The following is a 21,172-nucleotide window of genomic DNA, read 5'->3' as shown; positions in this document are numbered from 1 at the left end:
TAATTTCAAAACACTTTATTTGGCATGATTCACTTGCACGGAAACACAATAAATATGGCAACAAAACAAGCCTTAAACAGAACGCATTGAAACACTTAGCCTTAAACAGAATTGCACGCATTGTTACTAGTCATTTTACAAAAAAATACTTGATTGAAACTACTTACATATAAATATCATGCCTGAGCTTTACAGTAGTACTGGTTGTTAGCAAAATACCATGGCCAACTAAGGCTAATGTACGCATATCTGAAAACGCATTAGACTGCGTAACCAAGGTTACAAAAGAAACCTCCCTGAAGTAACTAACTAAACGTAGTCAGACTTATATTCGCATGATGAAACAGATACCAATTATGCAAATTAGGAATTCATTTGGATAATTGGTATCTGTTGATGTCATACTTACCATAAGATACATGTTACATGCATTTGAGTCTTATAATGGAAAACACTGCAAATATAGATTTTCCTCATTAGTTATGCAAATTAAGTCCCAATAAGCATAATTTGCACATCATTATTTACATCTCTGCAAATGAATTCCTAATTTGCATAATTAATGCAAAAACACCCAAATTCATCTAATTGTAAAATTATAGGACTGTCAATATTGCAACATGTGTAAATGTGTAAGTTAGATAAAGGTGTTTATGACCAAGCATATATTATGTAAATGTGTAAGTCATTTGCATAAACAGGATAGTTCATGGAGACATGAGGTCTATGAACTCTTGTTTTGGTCTGACTGATCGCGTATTTGTGTGGATGGGTGTCTGTGTGCGTAGCGAACCCTATGTTGAGGTGTCAGCACACAGTAAATTCTCCGTGATGTTGATTCGCTTGGAATACACCAGTTTTTTCATGGTGAAATCACCGTCTCCATGGCAACGGCCGCTATAAGCGCCCCCTATGCTTTAACTATGGGACTTGGTGTGGAATTGGCATTGGCCGGAGACGCGTGTTGGATTCCCAAGTCGTGCGGATCGGGATCGGTGTGAGTTTGAATCCTGGGGAGCGGCGTCCCCACACCGGCCCTGTGAGTAAGGGCAAAGAGTGCCAAACAGGGATGTCGTACTCGGAGACTCGGGACGAGTCTAAAAAGAAAAGGGGGAGTAGTGTAACAGTGGGGTTCAAGCGCCTCCAACTGACCAGTCTAACTGGTCCGAACCTTTAAGCCTAGTGGTTAGCGTGTTGGATTTCCCAAGCGGATCGGGATCAGAGCGTGTTCGAATCCCGGGATCGGCGCCCTCGCCCCTTTGGGTTTTTACAAAATCACAAGTTTTTTTGGTTTTCAGTTATTTTGTAGATTGTACCCTCCACTTCAACATACATGTATTCCTTTGTCGTGATTTTGTATTGCACCCTACTATTATTTTATCCACTCCACATCGATGTCGGTCACTTTGTGGTCCTTAACTATAGAAATTCCCATAGGCCGGGAACTGTGTTCTGCTATCTTGAATCCGTTGGCTTGTGTGGTGGCCGCCATTTTGAATTGTGACGTCACAGGGTCGAAATGTTGCTTCAGTTGGAATGTGATCGTCATGGGGTGTTACAGACTCGCTACGTCATCTGTTGGGATGTGATGTCACAGGGAGGGCGTGGGTAATTATGTTTAGCCATACCTAGTACGATTAGTAGTAGTATGGCTCAACATATTGTTTTTACCCATGTTTCTTCTCCTTCTTCTTCTGTCAAATCTTCAAATCAATTCATCTCTGTTATTTTTAGACCAAATGACCTGAAATTTGGTACAAAGGTAGTGTTTTTTGGGTGAACATTGGGTATTTTCCTCATATGACCTAAAGGTCAGTGACCCCAAGTGCACCTGGCCTGCCTGTGAGCCTTGCAACCATTCCTCATATGACCTAAAGGTCAGTGACCCCAAGTGCACCTGGCCTGCCTGTGAGCCTTGCAACCACCTGATTGGCCAATTGAGTTAATCAATTTACCTTGCATTTCTGGCGCAGGTGTGCTAGTATTCATACCAAATGTGATATGGGAATGTGTAGGAAATGTGCTTACATGGCTTTGTTCACTCTTTTTTTAACAAAGATACACATCTCCAGTTCCTATGTATTTAACCAAAATGATGCAAAATTTGGCATGTGTCTGCCTTGGTCATGAAGAAGAAGAAGGAGAACTTAATTGCACGACAATTGTACATGGTACAAAGTATGGCAAGAATTCGGTCATGTACACAGGCCCTCATTCAAATGTTTGGCATTACCGCCTTTCAAAACGATTTTTGAAATAAACAATTTTTTCGTTTCGTTATTTTCAACCCAAAATGTATACTATTTAATCATGCATTCAAACATAGGGGTGTCACTTTTTATATATCACCCATACTATCGCTGAAATATGTTGTTTTTGGTAATTTCCTTCTTCTCCTGTCAAATCTTCATATATATCACTATGTATACTATGGAAAACTTCATTCTTCCCTGGGGTTTATCTTTTTAAACTCAATTTTGGACTGGGGTGATCCATTTTTTTAGTGGAAGTATTTCAGAATGGTCCATTGTTATTTTGGGACAGTCCATTTTATGCATGGCAAGGAGTATGGCTAAACATACTGTATTTGCTCGCAAATGTTGCCTTTCTAGTTTATAGCTTTGATGGCCTTTGGAACATTTGACAATTTATCACTTATTTATAGCTTTCATGTGCCGCTTGATCATATAACATACATGATGTTCAGTAGGTTGTTATATGCATAATTAGTGTAATTAGTAGCTAGACCTTATGGAGGAGGAGCTTACATAGGTTAGCCAGCATTGGCTGGTGAGAGCAGCCAGTCAGATAGTTACCCATTGTTACCAGAGTTGAGCATGGAAGATGTACTTGTCTAAGAAGTTAGTTGGAGTTGCGGTCCTTGGACCAAGGTATGTTCACCTCTTACTCTTAGTTAGCCCTTGCGTTATAGATTGTATCCGTAACAGTTAGTCCATATAGACCCTGTGTTGTAACCCTAGACCTGATATACCTTAGCTAGTATCTATCTATGTACATTGTATGCTCAACCTGTTATCCTAGACCTGTAACGTTATATGTTAGTATTGAGTATTGTATGGATCAATAAATGCACAACTCACAGATAGCAATCGAACTGGTTTGAGTTCATATATCGCTGAGATAGGAGCTAAGATACCAAACACCCGCAAACTCTATTCGTTAAAATCATTTGAAAAGACTTCCTGTTATGTGTCGTTGGTACCTTTTTGGCGACACCTTAGTGGCGAGCCAAATGGTATAGTATGGGGTGCTGTTTGAAAATATTATAGGAATTGCACAAGCATTTTAAGCCAATAGAATGTTTGGAATGTTAGCCAGCAGTATAAAGGATAGAAAGCAATGCAGCCCCCCCTGGGAACAGAAAACCTAGACAGGCAACCACATCTGTGGACCAGATGTGTCAGGTTTATGTATACATGACCACTCCGATCCATTTATTTATTTCTGTATTCTTTTACTGGGGTAGCTCCCACAGTGGCTTGGCACTGATTTTCAGGGGGGCCACTGACATGTAGGTCAGTGAGTGTGTTTGTATTTGTGGCAGAACATCAGCCCTTTTCGTTGGAAATCCTGTATGAACAGCACCACCTATCAGTGCCCTAAGCAGGGCACAGTAAAAATTAAAACGTCTCTGGTATGTTTGGATGTTTGTCCCGGGACCTGGTTTTGTCATCCAGGTTCCCTTGGGTTACAGTCTGGTATGTTTGGATGTTAGCCCCCCATGACCTCAGGTCCTGGAATGGTGGAATGTGGGTCATCCATGCCCATTCTGGTATTCCATTGGTATCTAGGTCAGGGGTACGCCAGGAATGCAGAGGATAGAATGTGTGTCATGCAGCTATTTTTTTAGATCATACATGTAGGTCCTGGAGTGTTTGGAATGTTAGCCAGCAGGAAGTTCCTGGCACGAAGTCCTAAGCTACTAGCTATCCATGTAGTAACATCGTGCCTATTCACCTTCCTGATGTCTATGGGGCATGTGCCATAAGTGTTCAAAGGATGCTGTTGCATTGCGTGTGCTGTGTCTGCATGTTTGTAAGTGGATAAGTATGATGTTAGAATTTGTAATAATTGCAGATTTTGGCTAATGTGGCATTGATGTAAACAGCCGACCTGTCAGAGTAGAATGGTCATTGTTGTGGTGGGAACCCAAGCAGTGAGCACCGAGTGTTGTTTTTAGTTGTCTATGATGTTCATTCTGGTGGTGGGATTATGCATGATAGAATGTAGTTGGGCTGTCGTTGTCTCTCTCTGTGTCGCATCGGCTTTTTAGCGAATGCCCACAAACACCCACTCTGGCGAAGTCCGCGCTGCACGAATCTAATTTTTTTTGCTCGGAATATGTTCAGGTTGTGCTCCCATTAATTAATCCTGAGTTTCAAGTCAATCCATCGATCCGAAGTTAAATAAAGCGAACTTGAAGATTCTTACCTGGCTTTTTAGCGAATGCCCAGCAAAAAAGGCTTTTTAGCGAATGCCCAATATATCAGCCAAAATATCGGCCATCGTGACACGGGCGCTAAATCTAACACCACAAACATGTTCAACAAGTTGTCCCCTGAATGTGTACCCAGTTTCCGTGCTGTACACGCCTGTAAAGTCACTTTATTTTACGAAATACACGGCGTGGGAATCCACGGCCCCGGACGTAAAAATCCAATATGGCGGCTCATTTGCATATTTGGGACAGGCCTCTACCCCGTATACGTGCCGCGGGCCGCGCCGTGTATTTCGTAAAATAAAGTGACTTTACAGGCGTGTACAGCACGGAAACTGAGTACGCATTCAGGGGACAACTTGTTAAACATGTTTGTGGTGATAGATTTAGCGCCCGTGTCACGATGGCCGATATTTTGGCTGATATATTGGGCATTCGCTAAAAAGCCTTTTTTGCTGGGCATTCGCTAAAAAGCCAGGTAAGAATCTTCAAGTTCGCTTTATTTAACTTCGGATCGATGGATTGACTTGAAACTCAGGATTAATTAATGGGAGCACAACCTGAACATATTCCGAGCAAAAAAAATTAGATTCGTGCAGCGCGGACTTCGCCAGAGTGGGCGTTTGTGGGCATTCGCTAAAAAGCCTGTCCCTCTCTGTGTGTGTGGGTGTGTGTGGGTGTGTGTGTCTGTATTTGTCCAACAGAACAGGTACTCATCAGCCCTTTTCGTTGGAAATCCCGTATGAACAGCACCACTTATCTCAGTATCAGCGCCCTAAGCAGGGTACAGTAAAAATGAAAACAACAACTACCATCGCCATGGCAATGTATTTTTTTCATTGCCAATCTTGTTGTTGTTTTGTTTCTGTCGTTATGTTTTGTTGTTCGGATGTTAACGTTATGTTTCGTAATGGTTATTAGGCCACACCAATTTAATTTGTTGCTTCTCGGATTTTTTCATAAAAACATTGGAGCAACAGGGCGAAAATAAAATAAAAATAAATTTGTTTGCAAATAGTCTGGGGTGAAGATAAGGGTTTACATAACATAAAGAATAAGTCTAGAGGATTATTCAAATTTTCAGCTTTGTATGGCTAATTTTATGCAATGCACCCCTTTCTTTGATCTAGTACTACTATAATTTCAGTAACAAAATGACCTTTTGCCATGTAATATATGGATTGATATTGAGAAATAGTTTAAATATATGAAAAAGTATAACTTATGATCAATATTACCACACATTTTAGGTATGTGCAGGCCTTTATTATAATCTATTTTGGTGGCTATTGAGTTTTACAACTGAACAAATAGTAAAATTGGGAGTTAAAATTTGTGAATGGGTATAGTGACCTAATCTTTTTTTTCAAAATGGGAAAAATAGGACAGGTTAATCCGAGAAGCAACAAATTAAATTGGCGTGGCCTTATGTATTGATTGTTTGGAATGTTTCTTCCTGGATAAACCAGACGGTGTTTATGGCATTTCTGTATGAACCTATATATGTGTTTGGGTAGTTGCCTTCACCATAGGCAGAAGGGTATATTTTTGGTCCGGATTTGTGGAGTGATGGTGTTGGCAATATAACTCTTGATGGCATCATGCCATAGACGGATGTTAGTGATTTTTGGTAGGTAAGTTTCTGTTGGGGAGACAAAGGTCAAGTTCGAAGATGGGTCTTCGGGAGAGTTCCTTTGGTGCTGCAGTGGACCTTTTCTGTTTGTCGGTTTGACTTTGTTGGTGGCATAACTCGAGATCAGTTAAATGGATCGTGATGAAATTTAATAGCTTGTTGGGGGTTGGAGAAACGAAGGTCAAGTTTGAAGATGGGTCTTCTGAGGGGTTCCTACGGTACTACAGTGGGCATTTTTTATCTACAGTTTGGAGGAGGATAATTCAAGCAGGATTTGGTGGATCTTAATTGATTTAGGCAGGTAGAAACGTTTAGTGATGATTAACATGATGACATGCATTCAATGGAAATCAGAGCCTTATTTACATAGTTTATGAGGAAAAGTTGAAAATCCCTTTCAATCTACTATGATGACCTATATACGAGGACACCTTATGGACAGACTAGTGTGAACGTCTGGTGGTTTTTAGGTCAACATGTAGGCAGTGTATTCTACATGCTGGTGTCAAATTGTTGTGCAAGATAATCCCTGTTCTTCTCCTTGTTTGTTCCTTAAATCAAACAAAACAGACTCCTAATGGAACAAGTTGTTCTCAACAGACTTCAGACAGTTGCGTAGCTATAATCTACACTATGGCAATTAAGATGTGTTTGATAGTAGAGCAGCAACAGCGAATAGCAATATGAAATCCATACAATATGGGCTAGATAAGTCGATGTGGTTTTAAATGTTTAAATTCACCTGTTATACAAACGATCTCGACAATGCGAGATCTTCATAAACCTAAACCCTTCTTAGTGTTTCAACATTTAAAGATTTTATTTAGCCGGAATAACCACCCTTCGGTTTAACACACCAGTTTCACAGGCACGCGACATAGCAGCTGGTTACATGTATATTATAGATCATTCTGCTCTTCACAATTTTGTGCTGACAAAAATGTGGTTGTACAAAACGAAAATATGGGCATCATGATTATGCCTACACTGTAATAGGAACCACACTATGATGCACCAGTCTCATTATGGTATACTATGCAAATTAGATTTGTAGTCAGATTCTTCCAATGGTGGAGGAGCGACACAGGAAACACCATTAACAAATGTCCACATAAGATAGTGTATGGCACTGTCAGTAAGTCAGACAGACTGTACCTCTACGACTTTAAAGGTGCCCTAAGCAATATTATGGCGCTGAAAGTCACATATTCAAAATCAATCTTGTTCTGATTTCTATCCATAGTAAGTTTAGATAACATTATCCCATCGCATATCGACCATAATGGAGCAAAAATGCAATGTCGTTGTGTGGTGGGAACTCATTGAAAATCTGAGCACTTGGAGGCCAGCCATCATTTCAAATCTTCCGAACATGCACGATTCTGACCGATAAGTCCCGAACGCTTCCGAAGAAATAATCACGTAGTCATGGCTCAACGTGCTTGGGCATTGTGACGTCACGCGGCCGGAAGTTACCGAAAATTGTCGACAGAAAACGGTTACGGCTGGATTCTGGGCTGATTTTTGGGGGGACCCAATAAATAAAATACTCCTTTTGTGGCTTGCTTCTGTGTTATTTTCAAATGCCCAAAGTATGAAATAATGATGCAGATGTGCTAATATGGGGAAGTAAATGTCAATTTCAACTTCACCAAACAGAATTGTTTACGCCAGAATTTGTCAAGTTTCACCCCCTGAAATCGCTTAGGGCACCTTTAACTTTACTTTGTGCAACAGTTCACTCCACTTGGTTTTGACAAATCTATGGCTAGATTCATACAAATAAGATTTAAATTCTTTTAGAAAATAACACTCTCCTCTGGTCTTGTGTATGGCTTTAAGCAGAGATAGACAGTCACAGAATTAAATGCAAACTAGAGTTCCACGAACACATACCTTCGCCAAATGATCAAGGCTTATTATGGAGAGTGCCTTTATCCAAGACTTTAAAACTCATTTGGTGGTACAGGACTAGTATACATGTATGTGTCTAGTGTGTTGATAAATGTTTACATAACCTACTTTTGTATGTTTACATGAACTGCAGCCCAAACCACAGTGGGGACATACAAATGTAGTGTCCCTGAAATCAGGTCATAAAGTAAGAAGCCCATTGTAGACATTTCCTCATAAGTTATGTTAATGAGGCACTGTCATGCATGATTAATGTCTGATAATTTTCACCTTTACTTAGCTTCCTAATGCCACGAGAATGGAATTCCAATCATTTTCCATTATGGTATTTTAGTATTTTCAAATCAATTATGAAAATGAGTTAACTATTTGCATTATTGATATCTATCGATACCTCTTTCTTGTTCAGCTACATATGTCACATGTTTGAGAGTCCTATAATGAAATGCAGCGGATTTATAAACTTTCCTTGCTAATTATGCAAATTAGCTCCTTATTTGCATAAGTAGTACTCGTTTATGTAAAGAATCAATCAAGCTATCTACATACCATAAATCAAGACGATCCGTTGACCCCGTTTGTAGTGATTCATGTCCGAAGGTCAAAACAAATAAATTAAAAATACCCACTACAGCTCCAAACAAGCCGCTAGGGGGCACAACCGAACACGACTTACTTCATGTGGTATGTACTACCTACCACATAAAATTGATGGCCGTAGCACTTGCAGAAAATTTGACCTCTACCTTTCAAGCTACGCTGCAGTACCTTAGGTGTCTGCTAGGAGACCCATCACCGAACTTGACCTACTACTTAAAGACATCTACCCATCCACTAAATATCATGCACAACCACCAACAACTTCTCGAGTTATCCTGTCAACAAGCAAATACAAATACACACACAGCCTGCTGCAGTACCGCGGGAAAATGTCAGGTAACACATTTCTGAACTTGACCTATTTTTCTAAAATCTCTACGACCTCACCAAAAACCATGCAGATCCATCAACAGTTACTCAAGTTATGCTGTCTACATATAAAGACACAAACGAAAATAGTCCCCTACAGCACAGTAGAAAACACCAGGTCAACCATTTTCAAACTTGACCTACGTTCCCACAACCACAACCTACCTACCAAAAATCATGATGACCCGATCCCGGGCAGACGGTCATGTAAGTGATACCCCCGTGGTTGCACCATGTTGCAGCAGCCTGGCCTGCAGGTGTTGCCTGGAGAAGTGATTAATGGCCACCAGAGTCGGGGAAACAGGCCTTGTCAGTGGCAGCAAGGTATCCGTGATTAATCATCGCCAAGCGGAATAAGCCATTCAGTTGCCAGTACAGCAGCCAAAACCCCAGCTGGCCTCGTTCCCGAAATCAGGTCGTACAGTAAGAAGCTTACGCCCATTGTAGAAATTTCCTTATAAATTATGTTAATGAGGCCTTGTCATGCATGATTTTTGTCTGATATCGTTCACCTTTACTTAGCTTCCTAATGAAACAAAAATGAAATTCCAATCATTTACTATTGTGGTATTTTCAATAAGTATTTTCTCATTAATTATGCAAAATAGGTAGCTATTAGCATCATTGGTATCTATCGATACCTCTCTCTTTTTCAGCTATATGTCACATGTTTGAGTGTCCTATTTTGAAAGGCAGCAGATTTATAAACGTTCCTTGCTAATAATGCAAATTAGCACCTGATTTGCATAATGGGTATTTGATTATGTAAAGCATTATTCCAGCTATCTACATACTATAAATCAAGATGATCCGTTGACCATAAGTCTAGTTATTCATGTCCAAAGGTCAAAACAAAAAAATTAAAAACACCCGCTGCAGCTCCAAACAAGCCGCTAGAGGGCCCAAACGTAGCATGGACTATCTACCACACAAAAATCATGACCGTAGCAACAAAGTACCCCCTAAGAGGCCCATCATCGAACTTGACCTTCCCCTTTAATAGAAGTTTATTGCAAGTTCATGCCCGTGGGCTAATTGCAAATACATGGTAAAAACATAGGGAACTAGAGTTCCACGACCTCATATCTTCGCCAAATAATATGAATTGTACCGACAGATGCAAGTACCAAATTACCACCATTTACCAATGTGACATTACATAGCCGTTTTTCTCAACGACCATTCAATTTAAGTCTTTATTTGCTTAAACAATATCTATCAATGTTCTCCTCTTTCTCAGTGGCTTGATATGCCACAGGTCTAAAAGTCCTCTCATGGAATGTCAATAACAGTTAGACATCCAGGTAATAAGGATTTTTCTGATTTGTTTGTTCGGCTGTAGATAAGTACAGCCAGGGCTACCCAAAGGCTAAAGCTATTATGGGTTAGCCCTAGTAACTGAACAATATCCCCCTGATACAAGCTTTCACAAAGACTGAAATAGGACTTAAATGCATATGAACGCGCCCAAACATAGAACTCTGCAGATTTTTAAAAAAATTCATTAATCATGCAAATTAGGGCCTGTTTGGCATAATTATCATCTAACGGCAATCATCAGATTCATTTTTAAATCTAGCTATCTTCATACCAAACATAACAGATACATTTTAGTCCTTTCTTTTCTATCGCCCAGCTAGTAAGATAGCTGTTGACCTAGATTCAGGACGCCAGCTGTTGACCTAGATTCTGGACGCCAGATGTGTACTATCACATGCCGCGTACTATGGTGCAGCAGTGCTATACATTTTCCTCAATAATTACGTAAAGTAGGTCATGATCTGCATAATGAGCATATCATTATGTTGATCATCACCTAAGGTACATATATACCAAATACAAGAATAATCCATCAATCACTGCTTGAGTTATCCTCCTCAAAAGTTACAAACAAATAGGCCCACTGCAGTTAACGGCAAGCCGCAAGGGGGCCCAAACTTACATCACTTACTCCCTGCCCCAAGATCTATCTACCACTCAAAAATCATAACCATACCACAAACTTTGAGCGGATTAATAAACTTTCCTTATTTATTATGCAAATTAGCTCCTGGTTTTCATAATATGTATTTGATTATGTAAAACATTACCTAAGCTATCTACATGCCAAAAATCATGACGATCCGTCAACCCCTTCTTTACGTTGATGAAGGTTAGACATCCAGGTAATAAGATACGCCAAAATATATTACTCAAGCAACTGGATAAGATTTTGAAACAGTCAGACGTTTCAGACAGTATCCACTGTCTTTCGTCAGTGACTAACGATAGGACTGAGAACACCAGGTTTTATACCAAAACTCTGAATAGATATGTTAATGAGGTAAAGACAATTTAGGATGTCTTGAAGTAGTCTTCTAGTTGTACTAGAACAACAATAGCTAATTGAACTATTGGCATAAACTTTGTCTTGAATTAATCTTCTTTTTGAAGACTACTTCAAGACATCCTAAATTGTCTTTACCTCATTAACATATCTATTCAGAGTTTTGGTATAAAACCTGGTGTTCTCAGTCCTATCGTTAGTCACTGACGAAAGACAGTGGATACTGTCTGAAACGTCTGACTGTTTCAAAATCTTATCCAGTTGCTTGAGTAATAAATTTTGGCGTAACCCCTTCTTTAGTTATTCGCCTCCAAACGTTTCGACAAAAACGCCAACTGTAGGTCCAAACAATCCGCTAGGGGGCCCAAACTTGCACAACTCATTCCCTGTTCAAGATTCAATGTATTACTGAAAAAACATGAGCCTGGCACCTCCAGAAAATTCGACCTCAAACTTTAAAACTCAGCTGCAGTACCTTAAATATCCGCTAGGAGGCCCATTATCGAACTTGACCTTCCTCTTTGACACTCCTACCTACCCACTTAATATCATGCACAGCCGTCAACAGCACCTTGAGTTATGCTGGCGACATACAAACTCACACAAATACAAAGCCCGCTGCAGTACTGTAGGGAAGCGCCAGATTAATAATTTTCGAACTTGACCTTCGTTCCTACAACCTCTTCTGATCTACGAAAAATCATGAAGATCCATCAACGTTTCCGTCACTTTTTTTGCCTACATACAAACACAAAAACACGCAAAGTCCGCTGCAGTACTGATAGAATATGCCAGGTGAACGGTTTTCAAACTTGACCTTCCTTTGCACAACCACTACACACCTACCAAAAATCATAAAGATTCATTGAAGCTTTCTTGAGTTATGCTCCTGACATACATACAGACCCACCCAACAGATTTTTCAACCGAAAACATAATCTTCCCCGAGTACAAGTACTCGGCGAAGATAAAAACATACATGCGTCAGTAAACTGTGCCTCTGACTTTGTTGTAACAATAGGCTACTGGTACTAAATACAATTGTTGGCTCTATCTAAACTAGCTGGGTTTGACTTCTTTTTTGGAGGCAGTGGAAGACGAAATGTCCCACTTTTTCTACTATTTGTGGGTTCTGTGATTTCAAGAGAAAGGTAGCTTTTTGTTCATCCGTGAGTGTGTAGAAGTAGGGGTATTTCGTGGTAACTTGTTTAAATAATTCGGTTCTTTTGTCACTGTTAAATAGACACTTGGAGATAAAATGTGTTTCGTCTTCAACCGCCTTGGACTTACAGTATTTCCACTTAGTCAAAGTTAGTGTAATAAACTTACCTATTCAATAAATATCATGCACAGCCATCAACAGCTTCACGAGTCATCCTGTCTATAAGCAAATACGCATACATAAACAGCCCGCTGCAGTACCGCAGGAAAATGCCAGGTGACCCATTTTTGAACTTGACCACCGTTTTCAAAATCTCTACGTACCCACCAAAAATCATGCAGGTCCATCAACAGTAACTCGAGTTATGTTGTCTACATACAAACACACTAACAAAAAAAGTCCACTGGAGCACTGTAGGAAAACGCCAGGTAAACCATTTTCAAACTTGACCTTCATTTCCACAACCGCCACTCACCTACCAAAAATCAGGAAGATCCGTCAAAGTTTTCTCAAGTTATGATCTTGACATACATACGGCCCACTCTACAGCTGGCGTAACTGATAACATAACCTTCCCCCGAAGGCATAACATTCCCGGCGAAGGTAATTAGGAAACAAAGGACTAACTTTGCACAATTGATGAGTAAATTCTGTCATTGAGAGGAGGTCAGGTTTGACCAAGGAGATTATAGGGGGATGTAACGTTAACCTCCTTGGTTGGAGTACTGTATCACATTTTTTCATCAGTTGTATCCTTCAAGAATGCAGGTCATGCCAGATACATGACATTGTATAAACATCCTAATTGCAAGCAATTTTCTGTATTCAGTGCCTAAAATCATTTGGTATTCAAAAATAGATAATGATATTAAAGAATAGCACAGAAGAAAAATACTCCTCCATTGAAATACATTTTGTATAATGTCAAACAAACATTTAATCCAACCATGTTCAGTTTGGCCATTTTATCACACTTTCACATTTCCACTATACAAAAATACATCAAAGTTAAGTTACTCTAAAAAGCCAAAATATAGCTTGACATTCAAGTTTCATGACAATAAAATATACCCATTCATCTTTATCCCAGTTCTAGCAGGTTCACATTGATTTAAAGGTATTATATGTATACAAATAATCTGTTGAGGTAACATTACTTATTGGTAACTTAAAGTCAATTTTTTACAAATTTACCAGATAGTAAAGATCTGTTTCTTTACATCACAGCCTTTTCCTTCATGTTTGCAGTACCCAATATGCATTCTAACATTGATGCACTCAATACTTTGCCACCAATTGTGGCTGTGACTTAAGTTGATCTTTGAACCAGTTTAATACAACAGAGATACAACACAGATACAACACAGTGACTGTACCAGTCCTGATCTAATCTGAGGACAGTTTAACTTTGTCACTTTTGCAAATTTGCTGATTCCACTGAGATCACATGTATCATTCAGAGTAAATAAACTAATTTTGGCATGAACAGTTCATGAAAACCCTTCTTTTTTTTCCATTTGTCAATGAATCAATCTAAAGTGGAAAATATGTTTGAAATGTTAACCAGTCTGGACTGTTAGTGGCTCCTGTGGTAGCGTTTGTGTCTATCACAGGATGCATGTTCTTTTATTCTGCCTGCCCACTCCATTAATTTCCTGCAAAATATCCAAGAACTATGAAATCAAATTGGTGTGGCGGCTGTGGCCCAAGAGTTTACTAAAACTAGTCCACATCACTACATTTATTTGTTCATTCATCATTGGTACAGCGACTTCATATTTCTGTACATGTATTTACCGCTAACAGACCATTATTACAACCCATACTAAGTTTCACAGTAGGCTGTCTAAACATCCATGCAACATTTGTCCTCACAATGGCACCAATACTAAAATTCACTGGTATGTCAGAGTAGTTGACCCACACAATAACCAAAATACACAAACCTTCCTTTTTTCACTATATATGGGACAGACCATGGTTGCAATGCGTAAGTTTTGATTTTTGTGCTTGAGAACATGGACATATGAGTCCAAAATTCAGGTTAACAGTTCTGGACAGTGATTACAAGTGGAAGTTTAACCCTTTTTTTTTAACGCACTCGCTCTGACAGTGCATTAGGCCGTAGGGGGCCACTCATCAAAGCACTGAACTTATTTCTTACTGTAGCAGCATCTCTTCACCCTAGGTCAGTAGCAGCATCTCTTCACCCTAGGTCAGAAACATCAAAGCTTCAGACATCAATCACTGACCCATTAGGAGAAGCAGGGGTTACGAAGGCTGCTCGGGAAATTCCCTACCCCAGAACCTTCTCCCTGCTGAGGTTGCCTTTTGGCATCAACACTATTGGCTGTGAGTTCAAGTAGCAGGGGGAAGGTTAGACATTTTGATACTACATATACATCTCACCTTCAGCTAACCAGTCAAAACATGTGTATCGATTGACTTGCACACTCTATTACCCAATTCCTTTGGTCTCTATCTATTTTAGCTGTTTTGGGCACAAGTCACTGTACAAATAGTAACAGGACAGGTAGTAAGCCCTCTAATGTCTTTAAGGGCAATACATGTACGGTATCAATGTTAAAAATGTCACAAAAGACCTACATTTGTATAAATGTCATACAAAGTTGTATTTCAATGGCTTTCATAGTCCTTTTGCTGCGAGGTGAACATAACCTACATTGCTTCCAATCCCCAGCCTTTAACTTACTTATTTGACTGCAGCTGTAAATGATTATCAATCATGTCTAATTTAACGTAATATATCACATGATAATGCAAATGCCAGACCAAAACAACACATTGTGAAATTACATCTGAGTTATGTGGTACTAATTACCTTCGCCAAGAAGGTTATGCAGAGGGTAGCATTTGTTTGTGTGTGTGTGTGTGTGTAACGTACAGCATAACTCGAGAGGGCTTGGATGGATTGTCTTGATATTTGTAGGTCTTGATGAGACATGGAAATGATTAGATTTTGGGTTCCCTAGTGGCTTGTTACGGTACTGCAGCGGAACTTCCTGTTTTGATATCTCGTGTTCTGGACATGCTATGGTTCTGATTTTTGAGTGGTAGATAGCTCTTTGGACAGGGAGTAAGTGGTCTAGGTTTGGGCCCCCTAGCGGCTTTTTTGGTACTGCAGGAGCAGGTTTTGCTTCAGACTTTGAAATGGAATTACTCAAGAAGGGCTAGATGGGTGGTCATGATTTTTGGTAAGTAGATACATGTAGCTTGAGTGATGATGTACATGATTAGATACTTATTATGTAAATCAGCAATTTGCATAATTAATGAGAAAATAATATAACTGAAGATGGGCTTGATGTATGGTCTTGATTTTTGGTAAGTAGATAGCTTGAGTGATGATGTACATGATTGGATACTTTTTATGCAAATAAATATCAAATTTGCATAATTAATGAGGAAAGTTTATACATCCGCCAAATTCCATGATAGGACAGTCACATATGTAACTGAGGAGAGAAATATCAATAGATATCAACTATGCAAATGAAGACCTCATTTGCATAATTAATGAGAACATACTATAACTCAAGATGGGCATGATGGATGGTCTTGATTTTTGGTATGTAGATAGCTTACGTGATGCTTTGCATGATTGGATATAATTATGCAAATCAGATTTTGATGATAAATGTTACCATAACCTTCTTAGATAAGCTCATACTTTGGACAACTTCTGTTATTTGGCTGAAGACGATCAACTGGTATGATTTATGATTGATGAGAAACACTCCTAAATACGTCAGTCATAAAGGTTAAAATCATTTGGCAAAGGTATGAGGTCCTGGAACTCTAGTTTAATATGAGTTATAAACGTTCTAAGTTATAAGTTAATATGATGTCGCAACTAACTTCTGCCAACTTCTGCTACCTCCGGTCCACTGGCAGAAGTTAGGATGACGTCACTCCTAACTTCTCTGACATAGGGAGCACACCCCAGTTTATTTGGGGTTTCAATTGGAGGCTGCGCACCCTCAAGTCTAGGTACTGCCTCTTCCAGGGAATTATTCCAAAGTAAATCAACTGTGTATGGGGTGAAAGCCTATCCCTTCTGCTACAAGACCAACTGAGTTTTGTTTCTTCAACCTCTCTAATTTTGTTAAATTATAAGAAAAAAATTATAACTTTCATGTCAAAAACGATGCGAAAAACTTTGCAGCAGTAGCGACTGATGTTGTCAGAAAGAGGAAAAACCAGGGTATAATCGAGCCAATTTTACAGAAAATTCTAGTACTTTAATTTCTCTAATCAACCACGGCGTGAGGCATTTTAACATCACCCACAGAACACAACAAAGGTCAATCTCGGGCCAAGGGACATTTCACTATCAACGCGGATGGAAATACGGCTCGGATCGAAACGTAATTTTCACCAAAACCACACCAATTCATACGCTTTTCAGCCATGCTAGTATCTAATATCAGTCGAAGCACATTATGAGAAATGTGAACTCAAACCCTGCCCCTCGAAACCCTTTCGTCACTTTTTTGTCACGCACTACCTTGGACCCCGGTCGCGGATGAACTGAGGTGTGCCCCGTTAACCCAATTTCAACTTCTGCCAACTTTTGCCATTTCACCCTGGTACTGAACATAACTGTGTGGAACATGAAAATAATTATACATGTGTCTGATAGAAATGTTGGAACAGTATGTCCAGTTAAAAACTCACATAGAACTACGTGCACAACACATAGTATATATTAAGCTGTTGCAACATAGTGATACATGTCAACAAATAGATGTTGCATCAATCAAATGTCCTTGAAGAAGATCATAGGAATGATTAGCTGATATTGTGATTGTGACTTCACAACAATTAGCATCTATTATCCTATAATGTTTGAAATTGATTCAGGCATCAAAATCACTGAATACATTGTACATGATTGTGGTACATGTACCTCAGAGGAACACAAAACACTGGCAGTTTCAACTAATCTCAAAACTAAGTTGTATCTGCAATCATATTGCAATCATTATGATAAACAGCTATCAGAGGTACATATGTTTTGCATCCTACATGTACATGACACATTGTGTATTTATCACTAACAACTCTTAAAGCAAAATCATTGACTACTACCGAGATTCAATTATCTATTCTGTAACAATTACTTTTACATCTATGTCTCAGAAAGGTTTTCAAGGAGACATGTAAAGTTATATTACAAAATCAGTAAGTATAATATCATCATCATCATCATCAGTACAATATAGTATCATAAGATATTCAACACACATGATAAATGGTAATGATTTGGCACAGTCAATATGTCAATTTTACCATGACAACTACAAAATATGGCTCTCCACCTTACAAATGACATTGCACAAAACCTGGCAAACCACCATACATTTGAATTCTACCTTCAGAGTGACACAATACATGTATCTCTTACATAAGGGATTGTTCATACCTTTTAATAGCCCTTTCCAGTTCAAAGACGACATGTAACATTAACAGCTCTAGGACAGGAGCTAGGGGGTGGTAAAGGGGGCCCTGCACCTGGCAGATAAGTGCTCCTAATTGAATTGCCTATTTCAAACAATCAGCTCCGGTTTGGGAAATTTGAAAGGCGCTCTCTCTCATTGGTTGACCAAATTACTCAATCAGGCCATTGCATATAGATGTGACCGTGTATACGGTCAACACATCCATTGGTGACTATACTGTGGATGTCTCACTTGCGTTACACTCGTACATGGCACCAGGACGAATGCGGCGATGGACACGCCCGGGCAACTTTGGCAGAAATTTGAGTGATGGCATCAACTCCCTTACAGCCTCTCGGAACTTCTTGATACGCCAGCAGTAAACCATTGGGTTGATGGCAGAGTTTAGATACGAGATCCACAGCACAATAGAGTCAAAGGTCACCATACCCCGTACCTCTTTGGTGTTCATCCATGATGCGTGGACGACCTCCACAATTGCATATGGAGCCCAGCACAACACATAGATGATGAACAGGACAAAGATGGTGGTGAATGCCCTCGTTTTGAAGCTCATGTCAACATTCAGCTTCCGGGCCCGAGCTTGGACCATCTGTAGGCCAAGCCGACTGGACTGTGTCACAGCAAGGCATTCTGGTTGGTTCATGATGCGCATAGAGTTCTTCCGGACAGTACTGATGATGTGCATGAAGGAATATAGCATGGCAAAGAACGGGAAGAAGAACTGTACCAAAACAAGCACCAGTGAGTACACCATGTCGGCAAGGCCTGTACTGACTAACCTGCACTGGGCCTGTCCTGGGAGGTACTGTAGATGACCCCAACCAACCAGAGGAGGGAAGCACATCGCGATGGAAAAAATCCATGTCATCGCAATTAGCACTTTGGCACGGGTTGTGTTCAATTTATCTTTACGTCGTACAATGATCATGTAACGATCCACACTGATCGTGACTAAGATGAGGATCCCCTCAATCACAAAGATGGTGTAGAGGAATGCATGGATCTGGCAGAAAATCGTTCCAAGGAGCCAGTCTCCAGCAATGAGCGCAATCAAAGTAAACGGCATGGACAGTACACCAACCATGATATCTGCTGCTGCCATGTTTGCCAGCAGTAGGTTGATGGCAGATCGCATTACAGGTTTCTGGAACACAATCAGACACACAATGCTGTTTCCCAGGACTGTAATCATGATCATCAGGATCATCAGAAATGACAGCAGAACGACAAGTGACGGTGACAAGGTAGTGATCTCCTCGTCATCAGGACTTGGTCTATCTGTAATGTTATCTGTCCAATTCCAATTGCTCATATTGCACATGGTACAGTTCACAAAGGGCCACTCCCTTGAGTTATCCATTGTTTTCCTTCACTCTTTGCAAAGCCTTCCACACAATTTTGACATCATGTAGATACAAAATGTCTTCAGCTATTTGTCTCACCTTCTTCAACACTTGAACTGATATCACCAATACTGTTCAATGCATTTGGGTGTAGAACAGACAGGAAACATCAGGGCTTCATCCTTTCATGGAAATGTCATTGGTTTCGCCATGATTCCGAGATGTCACCAGTGTGACGAGCCTACAGGGCCATTGGTCTCCTCTACAGTCTTCTTCGACAGAACACCCTCCCAATCTCTTTGTCATAAAATGACTTTTTCAAAGTACATGGGAATGTTAAATATGATATGACAGATAGAGGTTTCTGATATGTCTGCAGTCCCCATTGTTAGGATGAGAAGATTACTTGTCTCCTAACGTGTTACATGGCACTTTGTATCCTCCATCTTTTCATTCATTGAGGAAATAAAATCTCTTTCCTGATCCGCCTGTCTCCATGCCTTTGCAACAAACCTATGCTTTGTGCAATAGCCGATAAATTAGAAAGGTCAGATTTTGAATGCAACTGCCTGTCATGACATCTTTCTCTTAGATCAGCACAATTGCATTTGGCCTCCTGACGTTGAGATGAAACAGGCTTTCTCTGCAAGTCACACATCCAATCAATTTCCTAGCTATCAGGTGTGATGAAGTCATGCTGTGTTCGCTGCTTTAGATTGGAACGCCTACTCCTTCCAGATAATTCCTGACTGTGGTCTTTCTTCTCTGCAATTACTGATGGCACAAGTAAGGTGGAACACATTTTCAAAGGCAGCCTCATCAGTTTTCTGTGAAAATATTGATGAAAGAAATTTGTGTTAACATCAATCACCAGAGGGAAAACGTGGAAAAAAATAAGTATGACATCAAGATAACCAACAAAAACATCAATGCCAAGTTTTTTGGCCTAATTGTTTGGATTTAGGAAGACAGGAAAAACAATGACATGTACAACAAGAGTTCGGAGACCTCAAATCTCCATGAAATACATATTATGCAAATTAGGCGTACATTTGAATAATTTATATTCAACAGTAACTATGTTCACTGTCACATGACTTGCAAATGCCACAAGTATGAAATTCCAGTTATCTACCAATACTGAATGACAGTATTATCTCATTTATTATGAAAATTAGGTCCTCATTTGCATAACTTTTATCTATCAATGTCCTTTTGTTTCTCAGTTACATATGTCGCATTTTTTAACTGTCTCACCATTGAATAGAATTATAAAATTTCACCATTGATTATGCAAATTAGATTCTGATCTGCATGATTACCATTTCATTATATCAAGTAACATTTAAGCTATCCACATAATAAAAACAAGCATACAGGTTTGGTTGTACCGTCAAACCTGCCAAGGCGACCACCTTTTCAAGGCAATCACCTGGCCATGGTGTCCATTATTTCTCGGTTCCGAAAATGTTCCCCATAGGCGTAAGCATGAAGCGGCCTGCCCAAGGCGACCACCTGTCCGCCACGAATTGGGACCTTATCCCTGCCCATGCTGGCCGCATCATTTTCAAGCAATTGTGGCAACATCGGATTTTGCCTCCTATGACTGAAAAAATTTAAGACCTTGACGGGCAAAAATATATGGAATGGCATTGATTCATCCATAAAGTGTTCTGATGGTATGTTTTTAAAGGCACCCAGAGCATTTTATGAGGTTTGAAAACTGGAAATATTCTAGTTGCTGTAATCTTTATGAAATTGACATTTAATGCCACTGTTTACCACATTTGCGTGCGGATTTCTTATCAAAAGTGCTCAAAAGCGGCACAAAAATAAGCTACATGGCGATCTTATAGTTTCACGCGCCTAGTGTAAATAGA

General features: G+C 39.7%; 1 protein-coding gene across 2 annotated transcripts in view; it reads right to left on the bottom strand.

Moving 5' to 3' along the window:
- LOC136421263 (high-affinity lysophosphatidic acid receptor-like) overlaps window positions 1-21,172 on the bottom strand; it is a 40,543-nt gene continuing 19,371 nt past the window's right edge. For both annotated transcript variants that reach the window (XM_066408503.1, XM_066408498.1), the window contains exons 2-3: window positions 7,806-20,119; window positions 1-7,255 (exon numbers count right to left, since the gene is read on the bottom strand). In XM_066408503.1, coding sequence (XP_066264600.1) covers window positions 18,158-19,309 — 1,152 coding nt within the window. In that variant the 5' untranslated portion in view covers window positions 19,310-20,119 and the 3' untranslated portion in view covers window positions 1-7,255; window positions 7,806-18,157. The remainder of the gene's footprint in view (window positions 7,256-7,805; window positions 20,120-21,172) is intronic.

This window comes from Branchiostoma lanceolatum, chromosome 1 (assembly GCF_035083965.1).
Source record: "Branchiostoma lanceolatum isolate klBraLanc5 chromosome 1, klBraLanc5.hap2, whole genome shotgun sequence".
Taxonomy (NCBI): Eukaryota; Metazoa; Chordata; class Leptocardii; order Amphioxiformes; family Branchiostomatidae; genus Branchiostoma; species Branchiostoma lanceolatum.
The sequence above is the reverse complement of the archived record's forward strand: the minus strand, read 5'-3'. Positions and strand labels throughout refer to the sequence as shown.